This window comes from Macrobrachium nipponense, chromosome 15 (assembly GCF_015104395.2).
Source record: "Macrobrachium nipponense isolate FS-2020 chromosome 15, ASM1510439v2, whole genome shotgun sequence".
In the NCBI taxonomy this organism is placed as follows: Eukaryota; Metazoa; Arthropoda; class Malacostraca; order Decapoda; family Palaemonidae; genus Macrobrachium; species Macrobrachium nipponense.
The window spans coordinates 83,312,368-83,333,215 of NC_087208.1; the positions used below are offsets into that span (position 1 = coordinate 83,312,368).

General features: G+C 38.5%; 1 protein-coding gene across 1 annotated transcript in view; it reads right to left on the reverse strand.

The window, feature by feature from the left end:
• Nucleotides 1–20,848, reverse strand: part of LOC135195086 (periodic tryptophan protein 2 homolog) — a 351,391-nt gene that overhangs the window by 216,100 nt on the left and 114,443 nt on the right. Inside the window, 1 exon segment of the mRNA XM_064221465.1 lies at nucleotides 3,549–3,705. Within this exon segment, the coding sequence (XP_064077535.1) occupies nucleotides 3,549–3,705 (157 nt within the window).

Here is a 20,848-nt window from a genome sequence, read left to right on the forward strand (position 1 = left end):
TGATCTCATGGATGTTTCCCCTTACTTTTATGCTAGGGGATACATCATTATATAATGATTAGGGGTTTTGTATATTAAGTCATATACATTCCTTTATATATTATTATTGTTGATTGTTTTTATTAATTGCTATTATACTTTTGATACATGCTGTTACACAGATAACATTGATACATGTAAAATAATTTTACCTGTACATATGTAATTACCTTATGTTAGCAAACATGATTAGATTTAAGGGTAATTTAAGCATATTTCTATTTTATACCCCTGTGTATATGTATCTTTTAGCAATTATAGTCTATTCATATATATTTTTATCTTTATTTGAGACCTATTCTGATTTATTTTATTTTTATTCTCATTTTATTACTTTTGTTTACAATCTTGTGCTATTTCTCTGGTACGATTTCGCGCAGCGACACGAGCTGAGCCCAGAAAAGGGATTTGACGTAAGGAAAAAATCTATTTCTGGGCGATTGGCTCGTGTCGCCAGCGAAATCCCACCCTACCCATCCCTTCGCCCAAGATTGTCCCTGCTAACTTCAGGATGGCCACCCAGAGGCGCAGCAGTCGGCAGCATGGGATGGAGTAGTAGTAGTACGAGCTGCTCACTCTGTGGGTCGGCTCCCCTCTTGGAGGGATTTTGTAGTGGGAGATTTCTATTGGCATTTGGCTCGTGGTAGTGGTCACAATCGCCTAGTGTTCATACCGACACCCTCCTGAGGGTGAGCGAGTCAGTATACTGACCTTTTTCTTTATTTTATTTATTCTCTGGTATGTGTTAGTACATTTACCCTAGAAATAATAGATTAAAGGAATATTTCGCTGGCGACACGAGCCAATCGCCAGAAATAGATTTTTCCTTACGTCAACAAAATCCCTTAATTGAGCCGGTGTCGGTGTGCCGAGTGAGACAGTCTAGTTGAACAATAATAACAAACTAGTAAATGAAAGAGCAAAGCTTTTCACAATAATATTTAGCATAAACAATTAACAAAATCATTCGTCACTGCAGTGATACATGGCTAACTTGAGGAAGAGGGAGGGAGGGAGGGAGCGTTTATATTTTTGAGGAATAATGAGTGAGTGATTATAAGTGATTGTGCGTCGTGGTATTGTTGAGGAGAAAGGAGACAGTAAAATCTTTACTATCATATATACGTAAAAGCATTACCAATTCACTTTAAAAATAAAATTTTATTTCACAATAAATTTAAAATGCAATGCAGTAAAGAAAAAAAAAGCTTGCTCGAGTCAGTGTTCGGTACACTGAGAGAGAGAGAGACGCTGCTTCCCACTGACTTATCAGCTGATCTGGGATGATTATTTGCCCAAATCACTTTTATTTTTGTAACAGTAAAATGCCAATCTAGTGATAAATGCTTGTTAAGATATTTAACTACTGTAAAAGTAACTCAGCTCTGTGATATACAAACTGGCGCCGCTTTCAGCTTCTGCATGCCTTTGATTGTTTGTTGAAACAGCTTCCTTGTGAAAAGTAATTTTATCTCTACCTCTTTTTCTTGCATTCTTGACTTATTACTTATTTGTTTGAAAATCCTCATGTTTGTTTTAAAAGTCTGCCGTTTGCCAACAGTAAGTTGATGTATTGTGGCATAATTAATCTCTTTTGTGCACTTATTATTCAAGTGTAAACACACTGATTACTCTCTCTCTCTCTCTCTCTCTCTCTCTCTCTCTCTCTCTCTCTCTCTCTCTCTCTCTCTCTCTCTCAGACACAATCCAACCCACACTATCGATTCCTTTGTCTTTGTACCTAATATGTGAATAAAATTTATTTTGTTATCAACCTTTGCATACTGCAACCAATTTGGTTTGCTCAAAGGGTTCCCGTCTCTCCTCCCTCCATTCCCCAGCCGGCCAGCGCCATTTTTACCAAACAGGTCATAAATTTTATATAGAAAAAATAAAATTTAGAAAATTTAACTTCATATAACGTATTGTTTCATTACTTTACACTCTTAATTTAATTTCTGAACACTTTAATAATAGAAAAATGTGAAAAGGGGGGACTTTTTGGGTTGGCTGGAATTAATTATCCTGATTCCCTTTATTTCTTATGGGGATATTTGTTTCATATTTCTAACAAATCGTTCTTCGAACACCCTTCTGGAACAGATTAAGTTCGAAGTATGAGGTACTACTGCAATCTACTTCAAATATACATTAAATTACTATCCTATTCCTATATTGATCTTTGAGGTTATATTATTATCATTTCAAAGTCATCTTAAACATTTAACCATTAAAAATACATGTGTAAAACCAATAACACTGAGAGAGAGAGAGAGAGAGAGAGAGAGAGAGAGAGAGAGAGAGAGAGAGAGAGAGAGAGAGAGAGAGAGAGAGAAACTCCTTACAATATCAAAAGATTAAAATGAACTTTTATGGGCAACATTCCTTCCCCTTCGCCAATACATATATCACATTGTCATTTACGCCTTTCTCGAAGTGGATAAAAAGACTGGGAATCTATTTCTTTTATTAATTTTATTAATATTTGAAAATTAGTTATTAGGTAATTTGAAAATTAGTTATTAGGGAAATCATTTATTTATCACACTACAAAACATATACACATACATAAGTAAGAGAGAGAGAGAAAAAAAATCTTATTGTTATTATTTAATCTCATTAAACTTCATATTACGTATTTGAACATTATTAGTACTGTAAATCATTATTTTATCATAAAATGTAGTAGTACCCCTAAAGAATTACCACTAAGGCATACATATCTCGGAGAGAGAGAGAGAGAGAGAGAGAGAGAGAGAGAGAGAGAGAGAGAGAGAGAGAGAGAGAGAGAGAGAGAGAGAGAGAGAGAGAGAGAGAGAGAGAGAGAATCGTTATATTTATTATGTGATATCATTTAATCATATTAAACTTACTAGTATAGTATTAATCAATATTGCTATTTGAAAATTAGTACATCATTTTTTTATCATAAAATTGCATTTAGTCATGAAAATAACATCAAAATACACTAATTAGTGAATATCTATCGTTGGAAAAACCCACAAATAGGTGAATTTCCAATGAATAATGGGTAGATAGGGTCCAAAGAAAAATCTGTGACAAGGTGAGTCTGCAAATCTCAAGAACACAAATACAGGGGTTGACCGTATACTTCCCACTGACAATGATTCCCTATTCTGTACAACACTTACAGGCAATGACACTTCTTCTAATCAAAGATTTTAGAATTTCAGACTATATTCTGAAATAATGAAAGGAAATCACTTTAATAAACTTTGCAAATGGTAATGTATGAATATTATCTGATTTAACCATAATTTCTTAACTTGATAAACCAAGACGCAAAGTACAAAATATCTTTTTTTTCTATTTTGTTGGGCTTCATGACTCGCATCCAGCAAATAATGAAAACTGGTAACTTGAGATGCCAATTTACTGGCAGTTGCGAACGGGAATCCAGTTGCATGAACTAATTACTATTTTAGGCCTTACCACTCACAAAACCGGAGCAATTTAGGATCTGCATACAAACAAAATCTGAGGCTTACCATCTGATAACAAAGCAATAGATTCTTTGGCAGTTGTATTGGCTATTGCATCCCACACTTTGACTGAGCTGTCCCATCCTGTTGACACTAACATTGTACTTCCAGGTTCTTTGGAGAAATCCAAACTCACAACTGGCCCTGTGTGGCCTGCTAAGACCTAAGGAGATACAAATTTGCCAAAAAAATAACTTTCCATAAAGTTGGTAGTACATAGAAATTTAATAGTAAAGCAGAAATCCGAATAATCAGTACACTAAATGAAAATAACCTATAAATGGGAAAAGATTTTTTGTGAAATAAAAATAAATGGTTAAATAACAAGCATTCCAGATATCTGTTATACATCTTATAAGTTTTTTTTATAATATAATATTCTTAATATACACCATATTCACATAATTAAAAGAAAATTAACATTGAATTTTAATGGAAACTATTATTTAACATACATAACAATGAAAGTCCACCATAATGATAAAACTGAAGACAACTTGTAGTACTATCTTTAAAAATACCTCTCAGGAAAAAGATTCACCAGTGGGCTGAATACCACTGAGCCATCAAAAGGGTAAAAAAAATATATATATCGGTTTCTTCACAGAGAAGAGTCATACAAGAAAAAAATACACTAATAGGTTAGTGACAAAACATAATATGACATTCACATTTTCTTTTGTATAGTTTCCCCTAATACCATTTTCTACTGATATAAAAAAATCATTTTCTCTACATTCTATATTCATTAATTATATGTTAATATTGTATGGGAATTTAGCTTAAATATATATACAGGGAGTCCCTGTAGACAGACAAATAGATACTTGTTCAGCCATCTCTTTATCTCTTCTCTGGAAAAGATATATGTAGTATTTGTGGCAGGGGAAGAGGTGTTGCCTATAGAAGTTCATTTCAATCTTTTGATATTGTAAGGAGTCAGTCTCTCTCTCTCTCTCTCTCTCTCTCTCTCTCTCTCTCTCTCTCTCTCTCTCTCTCTCTCTCTCTCTCTGTTATTGGCTGTTTATATATTTTTAACTGTAAAATGTTTCAGATGACTTTGAAATGAAATTAATAATACCAATTCAATGATATATTTAATGTAGGATGATACTTTAAGTATAAATTTGGTATTTGAACTTTCAAGATAGGCAGATATAAGCATTTTTAGAGGGGAGTTCTAACTATTTGCTGGTTCGAGCTATTCGGGGCGGTGTCTGGTACCCATCCCCCCCAATCCCCCCCCGAATACGGGGGGAACACTCTACTGACATACAAGAGAGAGAGAGAGAGAGAGAGAGAGAGAGAGAGAGAGAGAGAGAGAGAGAGAGAGAGAGAGAGAGAGAGAGAGAGAGAGTCAAAAGTATATTATCTACCAATTCCTCTTTACTTTCCTGATGTGGCTGCTGCACAAAGCTATATATATTTCATGAATGAATAGTACATTTAAGATGAAAATATTATTCATGTACTAATGTATAAACACAGCAAAATACAGTAATCAAAGTGTATTTTTGTCTTTTGAAAAATGTTTATTACAATGATTATGTTCTTAAAATCAGCTGATTGATGCTTATTTTCGAAAGCATTATAGGAAAATAACTTAGTTCATATAAGAAATTAATTTATTAACAGAATTATTATTTTTAATTTTAATTACAGTACCGTACTGTAATATTAATTTATAAACAGCATAATACAGTAATCAAAGTGTATTTTTGACTTTTGAAAAATGTTCATCACAATGTTTACGTTCTGAAAATCAGCTGATCAAGCGTATTACCAAAAGAATTATAGGAAAATAATTTAGTAGCTATAAAAAACTACTTTCTGGGATTGACCTGTGTTGCCCAGTGAAATGTACCTATAGCACTCATTTCTAGGTATAAATAAATGCTAAATATACCAGAGAAAAAAGCCAATGGAATGCCAGAGTTACTACCTCTGGATTGATCACCCCCAAAAGGGTGTCGGTATAGCACCAGGGGCGAGTGGAAGCCACTTATCACAGATACTTTGCCCAATAGCTCTCTCCTCTCTCAAAATCCTCTGCCAGAAAGGTGCCGTTAAAACGGCCACCTTCCGCTCGTCACTACTACCTCTGCCAAGAAACGTCATTCCTTCAATGGCACTCGCTACGCGAACAGCTTTATTTCTCGCTGTGATCCTTTGCTATAATTTTGTTAAATATGTCTTCTGATTTTCAAGAAGCATCTTCATCTAAGTTGAGTATATTATTATTATTGACATTGAATATGGTTAGACAACAGTTTGTCCTTATTTGAGAAGTTTTTAGTCGAGATGTTTGTATGTTGCGTATGTGGAAGGAACCCTCATCCAAGGAGCCGCCATGTTTACATCAAAGTACTGCGTTACTCAGTCTTCTCAACTTTTTTATTTATTTTTTTTTTTTCGATGAATATCTTAATTTCACCACTATTGCACATCACAGTAAGCGCTACTGTTGTCGTGAAATTTTACCATTTTGCTCCTGATGTGTACCGATAGGCTTATGTATCACGGTTGAAACCATTAAATTTTTGGCCTTAATTAGAGGGTTTCCCTCGTTAGTCATCGTCCTTCATGAGCGATTTGGTTCCCTCACGAGAGTGCTGTTTTATTTCAATCTTTCATACGTGAGTAGTGTTGGAAGCAGGCTAGGCTAGCTAGCCTAGTACTACGCCAGTTATTATTTTTGGAGGTAAAGAGCCCTCATCTATCCGCTATGCTCATGCATGTTGTGTATGTGGTATTTTTTGTATTATCTTATTTTAATATTATATTGGTATACTAATTTTATTTTCATAAGTTTATTTGGAAGTCCCACACGATTTTAACCAACCCTAGCCTACCTGACCAGATCGAGGCCTAGGTTTTGGAGGGTAGGCTAGGCGTTTGAGAGTGCTACTCGCTACCCATAGTTGGTACTAGTCCTGGCTACCTGACCAGACCAACATATTGGTTTTGGAGGGTGTTCCATCACTAGAGAGTTCCTCTAATGTTACGTAAATGTAGATGCTAGGCCTGTCTTACCTGACCAGGTCGATATGTTCGATTTTGGAGGGTTAGGTTAGGCTCTAGAGTGTCCTCTTTCGTGACATACTAGTAGGCGCTATCCTAGCCTACCTGACCAGATCGGTGTATCCGATTGTGGAAGGTTAGGCTAGGCTCATAGATGGGCTTGACTTTATTCGTTGGTACTTCCAATAATTCTTTATCAATAAAATTTGCAAGTACGTATAGCCTTGGCCGTTACCTCCTTTAGGGTGTCAGTTGGCATGCTGCCTTCTATCCCTTTAGTAGTAGGCTACTTTACGGCTTCTCGGAGGGTGGTAATCACCTGACTGGTTGCTGTTGCCAGGCGATTACTAGTCTTCCTTTCTCCTCCGAGCTTTTCCTTCTGTTCCAGACTCGTTCCGGCGGTGCTTCATTAGCTCGCTGACCAAGTAATCTTACCAGTGAACAGCAGCTGGAGTGTCGAGCACCGTTTCGGAGGATTAGAGAGGAGATTAAGGATTAGTAGATTATGTAGTCTCTGTTGGTATGTCTCCGGGCCTGTGTTTATTCCGGTGAGGTGTGGTCTACCATCACTTGCGCCAGAATTTTATACGCCGGAGCGCTACGTACCGCTGTTCCCGCCGCCCTGTTTTCTGTATTTTTCTGTTGTTATCGCTGCTTTCCCCACTCCGGAGGAGGCGGAACTAGGCTTAAGCAATGCGTTTCCAATTGACTTGGAATTGCTATCCTACTCCGGTGTGATCAGACTCAGGCTTAGGTTTTACCTTGTTTCCCTGTTCTTGCGATACCGAGATTATGGATTCCGGAGCAGGCGGAGACAATCAGAGCTTTTACGTTATGTAAAATTATAATAGTTGATGTTTACCTTTAGTGAGTTTTAGTAGAACTAGTCTAAGTGTAAACATACCGCCGGAATTAACTCTGGCGGAACTATTTGAAGATATTCATGTACCAATTTTAACTTACAGATGGTACGCTGTCAGGAGTTGGGGTGTACAGCCGTCCTCCAACAACCATGTGGTCATGGGGTCTGTCGTTCTCATGCCAGTTGTGCTGTGGAGATCGATAACCTATTAGTATGGCACCCGGACAGCTGTGAAGTTTGCTACTCGTTTGAGTATCTGACTGATGAGTCGGTAAGTACCATTCTCACCTTGGTAATGTTCTCTATTTTGTATGACATATCCTTACATATATATATCTGAAAATATGACACATTCTGCCACTGGAGGATCTGATTTCGTCCTCTCTTACAGACTCCTCTGGCGCTCAAAACCTCCTCGTTGACGACCCTAAGGACCTGGGTTGAAGGTTTTGGCAGGAATGTCGCTGCCGGATGCCCCTATGTACTGTCGGAGGAGCTTTGTTCGCTACTGTATCCGAACGCGAGAACTTCTTCGGCAGTAGCTAGGGAGGTGGCGGCCCCTATTATTGCCAAAATTCAGATGGAGACCCAGGCCCCTCCAGAAGACCAAGACGCCTTGTGCGAGGAGGTGGCGGCCATCAGTATCCATCTTGAACCAATGACCGTCGACGCGCAGGAAGAAGGTAGGGAAGTAAGTGAGGCAGGTAGCTGTAGTTCTAGATCTGTTAAAAAGAAATCATTTTCTTTCAGTCCTACTCCGTCTTCTTCCTCTTCTTTCCAGGGCTTCTCAAAGTCCAGGAACCTTGGGGACAGGTCTGATTCCGTGATCCCTAAGGTGAAAGCCCTGAAGAAGAAGACTCTGCCTAGGACTACCAGATCAAATAAACCTACTCGGGCGAGTTCCGCCAGGTCGTCATTGGCTCTTACTCCTATGACTTCCTCGGCTAAAGCTACTCCCCCGCCTAAGGGGTCGAGAGCTAAGGTATCTAAAGCCAGACCTACGGAGTCCGACTTTGATCCTGATGCCTTCGCTAATCTTCTAATGGAGAAGATGGGCAATATCGTGGACTCGAGGTTGCAGTCGATATCTTCTCAGCTCGCTTCGAGATATCGGGTCAGTCCATCCTGTCTCTGGCTCAGAGACTACAAGTCCAGGAGAGTTTGCTGGCCGGACTTACGCAGTCCGGAGGCACACAGCAGTCCTTCATTATGCCAGACGCTTCTAAGCTTCCGCCATTTGAGAACAGCAACCCATGGCGGTTGGCTCTGCATGCCCCCTTTTCGGATGGCATGCTGACGATTGAAGGCTGTGGAACCCGTCCCGTGGAAGATTATGAGTTCTTCCCGGCGGGCCTCCAGTTCCCCTTCCCAGGCTTCACTCGGTTAGCTGAGGAAGCATTAGTCAGGGTAAACAGGGTCCCAAAGGAAACTGTAATTTATCCTAGGGACCAGGCACAGTCAGCATGGGTCCGCACCCTTTCAGAATAGGAGTGCGTCAACACTAGACAGACGCCACACAAGGGTTGCTACACCATGTTCGTGGTGAGGGATAACATCCCAACCCCTTGCACGTCTAAGATCGCAGAGTTAACTATGCAGGCTGGAATAAAGGAGAAGCCGATGCCTCAGCTTCGAGAGACAGAGCCTACCTCTCTGCTCTTTCCCGGAGATCTGGAGTGTTGGGTGGGTGCTCCAGAAACGTTGACAGTGGGCAAACTTGATCCGGAGTGTGCTTCCACTCAGTTTAGTGAACGATTACCCAGAATCCCGGAGGCCATGGTTATGGCAGAATTTGAGTCCAGGTGCAGACTGAGTAGGTCGATCAACTCTGTTACTACATCGGAGTTGACGGCTTCTGTCTACTCTGAGGAACCTCTATTCCGAGTTCTAACAAAGCCACTGTTACAGACCTTTCAGTGTGACCTTTATGACTTTGTGGTTGCTAGGCGGAACTGCAGGAGGCATGTCCTTGCCGATGCTTCCATTAGACACAAGCCTAATAAGCTCATTAAAGCAGCAATCTGGGGACCTAACCTCTTTCCTGAAGACGTAGTTAACAGCGTCATCAGTGAAGCTGCTAGGCCTAATCAGAACCTTCATGTCCGCTGGGGTCTTCCTTCCAAAAGGAAGTTCTATGAGACCTCCCGACCGCAGCCGAAAGGTAGGAAGAGGGTCAGGAAGTATCAGCCCTTCCAGGCTCCTCAGACACAGATGGTGATTCAGGCAGTTCCCGTCTCCCAGATTGGTCAACCTTCGACCTCTAAAGCATGACCTCAACAACAATTTGTGTTGCTGCAGAGTCAACCAACTCAACAGTCCTCGAGTTCAGCTGCTTTCGTGACGTCCCCGGCCTTCAACGCTTCATTTGAAGCACAAGGGGCGTTTCGAGGCTATAACCGACATGCAAGAGGAAGCAGAGCAAGAGGTGCTTACCAGTACAGAGCTGGTTCCAGAGCTCCCTCCAGAGGCAGAGGTTCCAGAGGAGGCAGAGGAAGTAAGACCTCATCCAATCTATGAGCCTCTCCAGGTAGGCGGGGGACTGTACCTCTTCCGGGACCATTGGACCTTCAGTCAGTGGGCCCACAGTATCATTTCAAAAGGTCTCGGGTGGAGATGGACAAAAGGGCCTCCTCCACCAGTCAGATTCCACCAAATTCCAACGACAGACCTCCTAGACTATGCCAAAGACCTTCTTCAAAAGCAGGCAATAAAGAAAGTCACACACCTGAAATTTCAGGAACGTTTGTTCACCATGCCAAAGAAGGACACGGACAAACGAAGAGTGATTCTGGACTTGTCCCGTCTCAACTCATACATTCAATGCGACAAGTTCAGCATGCTAACCGTCTCGCAGGTGCGGACCTTACTTCCCCGTGGAGTCGTCACCACCTCTATCGATCTTACAGATGCTTACTATCACGTCCCGATAGCGAGAAACTTTTCTCCCTACCTAGGCTTCAAATTAGGAAGACAGGCTTACTCGTTCAGAGTCATGCCATTCGGGCTCAATATAGCGTCCAGAATATTCACCAAACTAGGAGAGACAGTAATTCAAGAACTAAGAGCTCAGGGGGTTACGCTAGTAGCTTACCTAGACGACTGGCTCATTTGGGCACCCAACGACAAAGAATATCGCAGAGCAACAGCCAAAGTAATAAAATTTCTAGAGTATCTGGGATTACAAATAAACAAGGAAAAGTCCCGTCTCATTCCGGCGTCTCGCTTTCAATGGTTAGGAATTCAATGGGATCTAACCGCACACAAACTATCTCTTCCACCAACCAAGTGCAAAGATATAGCGAAAGCTACGAGACAATTTCTCAAGAACAGACGGGCTTCTCGTCATACCCAAGAAAGAGTCTTAGGTTCTCTTCAGTTTGCTTCAATAACAGATCTCATGTTGAAAGCCAGACTGAAGGACATCAACTGGGTATGGCGGAGAAGAGCCAACCGCAGACTCAGAGACAAAATCTCCTTGATTCCGCTGATACTAAGGAAAAGACTTCGTCCATGTACGACAGTCAAGAGTCTTTCCAAGTCAGTACCGCTCCAATTTCCCCCGCCATCTCTAGTAGTCCACACGGACGCCTCTCTGAGCGGATGGGGGGCTATTCTCAGTACAAGAAGGTTCAAGGAACGTGGTCGACAGTATTCCGCCGGTTCCATATCAACATCTTAGAAGCAATGGCCATTTTCCTGACCCTGAAACGACTAGCTCCGGCCAGGAATATTCATATCAGACTAGTCTTGGACAGTGCAGTGATAGTTCACTGCCTAAACAGAGGAGGTTCCAAGTCGAGCCACATAAATCACGTGATGATAGCAATCTTATCGTTGGCAATGAAACATCATTGGCACCTGTCAACTACTCACCTGGCAGGAGTACGGAATGTCATGGCGGATTCACTGTCCAGGACAACTCCGCTGGAATCGGAATGGTCCTTAGACACAAAGTCATTCAATTGGATTTGCCTACAAATACCGGGCCTTCAGGTAGACTTGTTCGCCACGGAGTCCAACCACAAACTTCCATGTTATGTGACTCCCAATTTGGATCCTCTAACTCACGCCACAGATTGGAACAATTGGCAGAAGATTTACCTATTTCCGCCAATAAACCTTTTGATGAAAGTTCTACACAAACTCAGATCTTTCAAAGGGTGGATAGCTCTGGTAGCACCCAACTGGCCGAAGAACAATTGGTTTCCTCTTCTACTAGAGTTGAAAATCTGTCCCAGACAGATTCCCAACCCAAAACTGACTTAATAGTACAAAGTCGGACTGTGTCAGCTTCCTCAAGAATTCTGAATGCCCTAACTTTATGGACTTCATGAAGTTTACAGCACAGAAAGGTGCTAATATTGATCCACTAAACACATTGTTCGTGGAATCAAACAAAAGAGAATTGACAGTCCGGCAGTATGATTCGGCAGTGAGGAAGTTAGCCATCTTTCTAAAAGAATCAGATGTTCAGACAATGACTATGAATCTGGCAGTTTCATTTCTTAGAACTGTTCGAAAAAGGCCTAGCTGCTAGTACCATTACTACAACTAAATCTGCCTTAAGGAAAATATTTCAGTCTGGCTTTAATATTGATTTAACAGATTTGTACTTTTCATCTATCCCTAGAGCATGTGCTCGTCTGAGACCAGTAAACCGGCCTCATACGGTCTCCTGGTTTTTAAATGACGTACTCAACTTAGCTTCAGATACTGATAATGAATTGTGCTCATATATAACCCTTCTCAGGTGCCAGAATATCTGAACTGTTGGCTCTCTCTAGAGAACCGAATCATATTGATTTCCTCCCGTCTGGAGAAGTTCTGCTTTCTCCGGATCTGAAATTCTTCGCAAAGAATGAAGACCCTCAGAACAGATGGTCTCCGTGGAAGATTGTCCCTCTTCCACAGGACCCATCATTATGTCCAGTTATTACATTGAAATCTTATCTTGACAGAACTTCTAATAAGTCTTCAGGTCCTCTTTTTATTAGAGAGAATGATGGAACCATTTCCTTGAAGGCCATCAGACAACAAATTCTTTATTTTATTAAACAAGCTAATCCGGATTCAGTTTCTCAGGTTCATGATATCCGAGCAGTGGCTACCTCAGTTAATTATTTTCATCATATGAACTTTGATGATCTCAAAAAGTATACGGATTGGAAATCTCCGACAGTATTTAAACGCCACTATCTAAAGTCTCTAGAGGCCCTTAAATATTCTGCAGTGGCTGCAGGGAACGTTGTCTCCCCTGATACAGCCTAATTATGCATTTTGTAATGTTGTATATTATTAATTATCATTGATTTTGCCATTAATTACCTTTTGGTACTCCCTCTCACCTACCTGCCTCGCTTGTATTCCCTCCCTTTTTGCCCTTTTTGTTAGGACTGGATTGCTTATCAACCTGTACTTGTACATAGTTCATTATTTCATGTGTTATTATATTCATTACCTGTGCTGATTTTCCTGGTGATGGTATGAACTTGGTCATATATTGTTATATGTTATTTATTCCTTATATTTTGTATCCTTTAACTTGGATCATTAAAACAAAGATTGTAAGAAAAATTTTATTTTTTCCTCTCAATTTACCAAGCTTGTATGGCCAATTCTCTGTTACTATTTCACTGGGCGACACAGGTCAATCCCAGAAAAGGGATTTTGACAAAGGAAAAATCTATTTCTGGGTGAGGACCTGTGTCGCCCAGTGAACCCATCCCTCTTTTTTCCTTTCCCCACCCTTTAGCTGGCCCAAGCTTGGGTGCGTATTTCAGGAATGACGTTTCTTGGCAGATGTAGTAGTGACGAGCGGAAGGTGGCCGTTGTAACGGCACCTCTCTGGCAGAGGATTTTGAGAGAGGAGAGAGCTATTGGGCAAAGTATCTGTGATAAGTGGCTTCCACTCGCCCCTGATGCTATACCGACACCCTTTGGGGGTGATCGATCCGAGGTAGTAACTCTGGCATTCCATTGGCTTTTTTCTCTGGTATATTTAGCACTTATTTATACTTAGAAATGAGTGCTATAGGTACATTTCACTGGGCGACACAGGTCCTCACCCAGAAATAGATTTTTCCTTTGTCAAAATCCCTTTTATTATAGAATTATTATTCTTATTTTTGTACATAAAAGTTTATGATGCAATAATTCATATTTCATGAGAGAGAGAGAGAGAGAGAGAGAGAGAGAGAGAGAGAGAGAGAGAGAGAGAGAGAGAGAGAGAGAGATGGCAGAAGAATTTTTTATAAAGTTATAGATGGCAAGGCCTAACTACAATGTGATGTAAACCAAGAACTTACAGTAGTAAACAAATATATTACACAGAAAAATATCAATATTCATAAAGTGTAGGCACAGAACGATGCGCAAAGTTACGTAGGCCAAAGAAACCATTGGTCTGAATGATAGGGGATAATTAAGAGTATGTAATATCTCTGAATGATATGGGATAATTAAGAGTAATATCGAAGGGTCATACATAATTTTGCAATGTGACTGAAATGATATTAGGATGTTCTGGGATAATAGTTTGAGGTATATTTTTATTTCAGCTGTCAAGTTTGGCAATGAACTGTTAAAAAAGGCAGTTAGTATAGGCATTTTAAGGGTGTATATAGGCTACTTACTTAAGAGTCACAGTAGTAGGAGAGTACTGTAAAGTAAGGTTTCTTTGGGTATTTTTGGATGTATTTTTGTTTGAAATGATATTAAATTGCTTTAGTATAATAACTGAAGATATATTTTTGTTTTAGCTATCACATTAAGGAGTGAAAAGGTTAAAATAGGCAGTTATAAGCATTCTAGTTTAAGGGGTACAAGGTATTTGGCAGTTATAAGCATTTGTAGAGGAGGTATTTGCATTTCTGCAGATTTTGCATTTCCACAGTAAGTTCTGGAACCTATTCCCTCATAAAATGGGGGAGCACTGTATCTGTGACATATGTCATGTTTACCAGGGATAAGTGGCTGGAGAAGTGCAGCAAACCCTAGTGCTAATTATACAATGACCAAAAGATAAAGCCAGCAACTCAAATCCCTACATGTCAAGTAAATGGTATGAAGATGAACATACGTAACCAGCCTCACTGCCACCCCTTCCTAGGGAACCAAAAGGACAAAGGTGAGTGTATAGTGCCAGGAGAACACCTCCTAGGCATTGCTGTAGCATTCTGCAAGGACAATGTGACCAAACAAGGTTTAGGATTAATTGGAAAACCAGAAAAGGATCCCAAACAGGGATTTTTAGTACAAAGCTTCCTGGGAAGATTGGAGGGCAGTGAAACAGAATCTTCACCTAAATTACCTAGCTCCTGCCTACCCAAACTTTGATCTTGCCACATGCATTCCTCAGCAATTGAGTGCCAACCTGTATGTGACATATACCGGGGTTGGTCAGGGGGCAGAAGACAACAGACACAAACCGCTTCCACTACCAGACATACCATGCTTTCCAACAGTGAGGGGGGGCAGGAGCATCACAGGGAGTGGCTAAGTCATAGCCAACAAGGAGGGCAAGTGATGGCACTTCCTCTGCCACAAGGGGAAACCCAAAAATAGACAATTCAATTCGATCAGCAGGCAACAATGGCTTCTAACTTGCCAAACCTCATATCCTGAATGATGCAGGGAACTTTGAGAGTAGACGACTACTTTCTGAGGGGGAAGGATTGCTGGATAAACAGCAAAAAGAGCACAAAGAGCTACTAATTGACAGAAGGTGAAAACCTGAAAAGTTTATCATCACTTCCTGTCCTAGCATCCGAAGAATCTCTTTTCTATCTTTTGTTATTCTTATCTGCTTCTCTACTTCTCTTATATACTTTTAAAAAATCATTCATGGTCTCATCTGGCTAATTAATACATTTATTAGGGCTTGTGCCTTGTATGATAAGGCGCCCTATGAGGTAATGTTAGACTAGCGATAATATTACGCTAAGTCGGTTGGTATTGCACTTCCATCTTCAATGGAGTGTCTGGGGTTTGTAGATCATTTACGAAGTCGGTATTATCTTGTTGGTTATGACGACGATGTGTTAAACTCATGGTGAGGAGGTTCTTGTAGAAAACACTAAGTATGAAAAATTATATATTCTTCTGAAGTTTTACATGGTGAAGATCAGATATGATTGTACAAGTCTTCTAATAACGATAGCTTGATCACTTCTGCCAATGATGATGGCTAATCCTATTCCTCTACATGATAAAGCTTAGGTAAAGAGGTACAGGTCTTCTAATGACGATAGCTAACTCTGTTCTCCTGTCTACCATCTCTGTTACAAGTTATGAAGGAGCAGACAGTAGTTCAAACATATGAACATACATACAAATGAGACACGCTACAGATCACGTAGGCCGTTTGAATTATAGGTCGGGGTAGTTGTCTCAAGCAGGGAGCTTGGACCAATGTTTATAAACAATCGAATGACTACAGGTAACGGCATGTTATCTTAGCCTACATACTTATGGTATACGTCATCTTTAGCGTCTCTAGTCTGATCACATTCCTGCAAGCAATCTTTTATATATATGGACTAACATTCCATATTTTTATTTATGTAAACACTTACATTAGCTCGGTCAGCTACCAAAACCAGCTACTGAATATTACTCAAACTTGACTTGCATTTGACTTATAGGAGTGTGATACAGACACTATGTGAATATATATATATATATATTAGTAAATAAAAATTCATGGTGTACATGAATTGATTCAAGTAATAAAATATAAAACAATGATATTGGTAAATAATAGTGATCACGGATATATAATGATACAGTTTTTCACTTCATCTCATTAAGATACATATGCTACAGAAAATACTAATGTACTCTGATAATTGCATAGAATGAAGATTAACATATTTTTATTATGTAAACACTTACATTAGCTCGGTCAGCTACCAAAACCAGCTACTGAATATTACTCAAACTTGACTTGCATTTGACTTATAGGAGTGTGATACAGACACTATGTGAATATATATGAAATATATATATATATATATATATATATATATATATATATATATATATATATATATATATATATATAGTAAATAAAAATTCATGGTGTACATGAATTGATTCAAGTAATAAAATATAAAACAATGATATTGGTAAATAATAGTGATCACGGATATATAATGATACAGTTTTTCACTTCATCTCATTAAGATACATATGCTACAGAAAATACTAATGTACTCTGATAATTGCATAGAATGAAGATTAACATGATAAAAATCATATTTTAACTGATAAAATATTTCATATATGAATTGATAAAATTATTAATGTTTATGCTGATTGATTCGTTGATTTTTATGCAAAATGTTATATATCTGATACATTAATCAATATACTAACTCATATAACTGCAGATATTGGTAAGATAAAAAGTAACAGATTGATTATAGGCTACCTGATTTGTTTATACATATGTATATGGATTCATATAAGTATGATTAATATATGTGCACATTAAATAGATTCCTATTGCGTACACGCAAAGATATATTTAGATTCTGTTATTTATGATCATTTATATAGAGATTCCTATTGCGTGCACGCAAAGATATATTTCGACTCTGTTATTTATGATCAATTATATATAGGATACATGATACTTTATATATATAGGATACATGACCGAGGTTATACTACTTCACTTTTAACTAACGTTCGAACAACTTTTCGTCCATTACACAGTTCCAGACAACCACCTATGGCCCAATGAAACGGCCTATTTTCACAGGGTTAAAACAAGGGGGAAAATTTGCCTGGGCGGACCAACGTCCTTCTATTTTTGCGCTCATACTTATTCTCTGCATCCTAAGCTACACGATTACGTTCACGATGAATAAAAAAACATCCCCAGCACGAGTCCTTCGCCAGCAAAGTAGAGTTGAATATCCTTCGGGTCGTAATTGTCGGAAGTATGTCCCATTCGTAGTCGATTCCGACAGCCGCCGGAGCATTCCGCATTAAAACGAGATTAACGACGAGATACGGTGTCGGTCGAAGAAGTCCATGAAATTCCTTTCACATTGTAGGCGGTTGTTACTTGACTGTAGTCGTCCGCTGCGACGAACGATTTCTTGAAGTTTCGATGTGAAATTCTCGTACTGCAGGATACTGTAACCAGGTTCCATTAATCAGCCTGCAAGTGAAATTATACTTGTCACAAGGGCAAAGTAAATTCAGACGACATCCAAATACAGGGGAGGGAAGAGAGCCATTTAGACCAGACTTAACCCACATGAATTCGCTGATATTTTGGAATTCAAAAGAGTCCGCTGTACAAACTTTTTTTTATCCATGGCATTAACAATGAGTGAACCTATCCAGGTCTATGAGGACTGTAAAAATATCCATAATTATAAAAAATAAACAGATATCAATACAAATCCCAAAGAAAATTCGATATTACTGGTAGTGAATTACTAGACAAAGAAGTGGAAAACGGAGCTAATTGTAAGATTGCCAGGCAACATAAGAGTCAAAGAGAAGATTAATCATGATTCTATGTGCCCTAACAAAAGTTTCATATTCAATTTTCTCGTGCGCATCCTCTGAGGTTAATTTTAAAAACTTTATTAATAGGTAGGAGATGCAACGAAAAAAAAAACCCACTATGTAACTAATTTCTAAATAAACTTTGGGTTTTTCAAGAAAAATGTGACATTTTCCCATGAATGTTTTACTTGAATTGTAATAGGCTAATGTTGCAAGTAAATATTCCATATCCATATCGTGATACTTCTAAATGTCTATGAGGTTCAGAAAAAATTAATTCATTTTGATGTTATAAAAATTCTATTTCCTTATTTTGTTTATTAATTTTAAAATTATTGCAACTCCTTAGCTAAAGTTGCATTGCGCACACCGATAGACACTTGTACCTAACGTCTGCCTTGCCCATGAGAAGTTCGGGCTAAGCATTCCTTTCTCCAGTCAATCTGTTTTGCAAGCAGAGACGACACACAGATGAAGCCTGTGTAAGCAGATTATTGAGGTTAAAAGGAACAAATGCTGATACGGCAATGATGACGTCGTCACTTGGCAGGAGATTGCTCTCAGCCAGCTAAGAGTTACGTTACTTGCTGCAATAAATACGACTTTAGGATAAATTTATTATCTTTTATACTGACCCACACGAAAGGAATGTCTGAAAAAAAAAACAGTACCAAAATTTGAACAATATATTAGTTTCATGTTGGAAAACTGCATGATTATGTTAAATTAAATATTCCTTATTGAAACTAATGAAAAAGGTTTCCATACAAATTCTATATATATTATTTCATAGATAACATTTTCACTTCTAGACTTCCTGACTTTAAAATCTCTTTTATTTTATTTTATTTATTTATTTATTTATTATTATTATTATTATTTTTTTTTTTTTTTTTTTTTTTACATTGACTACGAATATAAATCACCGGGACAGACAATATGTCAGTAGGTTTTGATATGTGTTTGAACTTTTAGCTTATTTGTCATTACTAAAGCGTTAAGTTAGAGTTCAAATCTTTACGCATATATATGGATATTTAATTATCTATGGTTACGTTTTGCTTATTGATTTTATCGTGATTCCTTTTTTATTATAATTTGTAACCCTTCCGACTTCTTACGGAGTGTATTATATTGACTCCACTTGTATCCATTTTTTTATTTATTTTTATTTTTTTATATATTTATATATATGTATATTTTATTTATTTATATATATATAAGATTTGATAAATTAATGGTTGGCTTGAATATGTGGAAAAGTGTTCTAGCGGCGTACCGTATAAGGCTACTTGCGGTATCATTTCTACAGATACGAGATATGAATGATAAAGGTATTTAAAACCGCGAGAGCCGCTATAATCCAGTTCGGATCCAACATCACGAGTTGTAACTCGTAAGACATTGACACTTCCTATTTAATTATCAGTTATTCTACCAAACCGATTGACTCTGGGCGGGCGATAAAATATATTATGGTTTTCTTAATGGAAAGGAATTCACACAACGTGTTAAGGAGATTATTATTGATTTACACCACCCGAGTCACAGATTATTATGTGTTGAATTCCATATTTACTGATTTAGCACTCATAAATATTCCTAACGCACTCAATTGCGGTGTTTGTTTTTAGTGCTATTAATTCTATATAACGTGTCAAGGAACTATTAACACTAAGAAGTGTTTATTCCCTCTGTCAGACTCGTAATTCTGTTAATAATTCTACGTATATTCTTTCAAGGATTGATTTGGCACAGGATAGGCCCTTAAACTGACAGGTGTCTTAGTGTATCCCTTGTTTTCATGACACGGGTTACAATTAGTTATGTGTTTTTTTATATCTGTAAGCATTGTAGGCCAGTAAAATAGTGATTTGGCTTTCTGTGACATAGTAGGGAACCCTGGATGACGGAATGCAACCAGTTTATGACGATTGGTATGAAAGAGATTATTATTACTACCTGGTCGTTAGTCATCTGCTGTGTTCTTCGGGTTTTCCTCGTCACGGTCCTACATATAATATTACATTTGATTACATTATTCTGATACACATACTTTAAATATATTTTTGCTTTAGGGTTTCTGCTCGAAGTGTTTATTGGTTTGCTTAGCCGCTGACCCTGTTTCCGTTCGAAGTGTTTATTGGTTTTGCTTAGCTGCTGACCTTGTTTCCGTTCGAAGTGTTTATTGTTTGGTGTTTATTGTTTTGCTTATCACTGTTGACACTTGCTTTGTTCAGTTTGTAACAGTTCTGCGCTCCAACCCAGATATTCAATGGTCGCGATCTCTTGGGTTAAGGAATTTTCTTGTTTAGATACGGTTTTAACAATAGGCACGGATGTTTCTATATCTTTTAGTCTAATTAATGGTTCTTTGCTGTATGGTGCGGGATTGCGGGATAATGCGTCAGCTATGATATTTGCTTTCCCAGGTAGATATCTTATCTTGGCTCCAAAGACCTGAATGATCATTTGTCACCGAGTTCCTTTTGGACTGTGATTAAGTCCTTTGAAAAACTCGGTAAAGGACTCATGTTCAGTAAGGACTTTATCAGGATAGCCATAGATTATGAACTTAAAATGTACTAGTGTTAAAGATACCTAGCCCTTCCTTGCCTATTACTGCATATTTACTTTCAGAGGGCTTTAGTTTACGTGAATAAAAGCTATAGGAAAGAACTGTTTATCATATTGCTGAAGTAGTATCCCTCTTACCCCTTGGTCTGAGGCGTCTGTTGCAATAAAAAAAATTCTTTATTTAAATCAGCGATTTTTAAGTTAGGTGAGCTGCATTTTCCGCTTTTAAGATATCGAACGCCTGTTGATGCTTTTCAGACCATAATAAATCTACGCTCTTCTTCGTAAGATCTGTTAAAGGAGCTGTATGATTGAAGTGTTA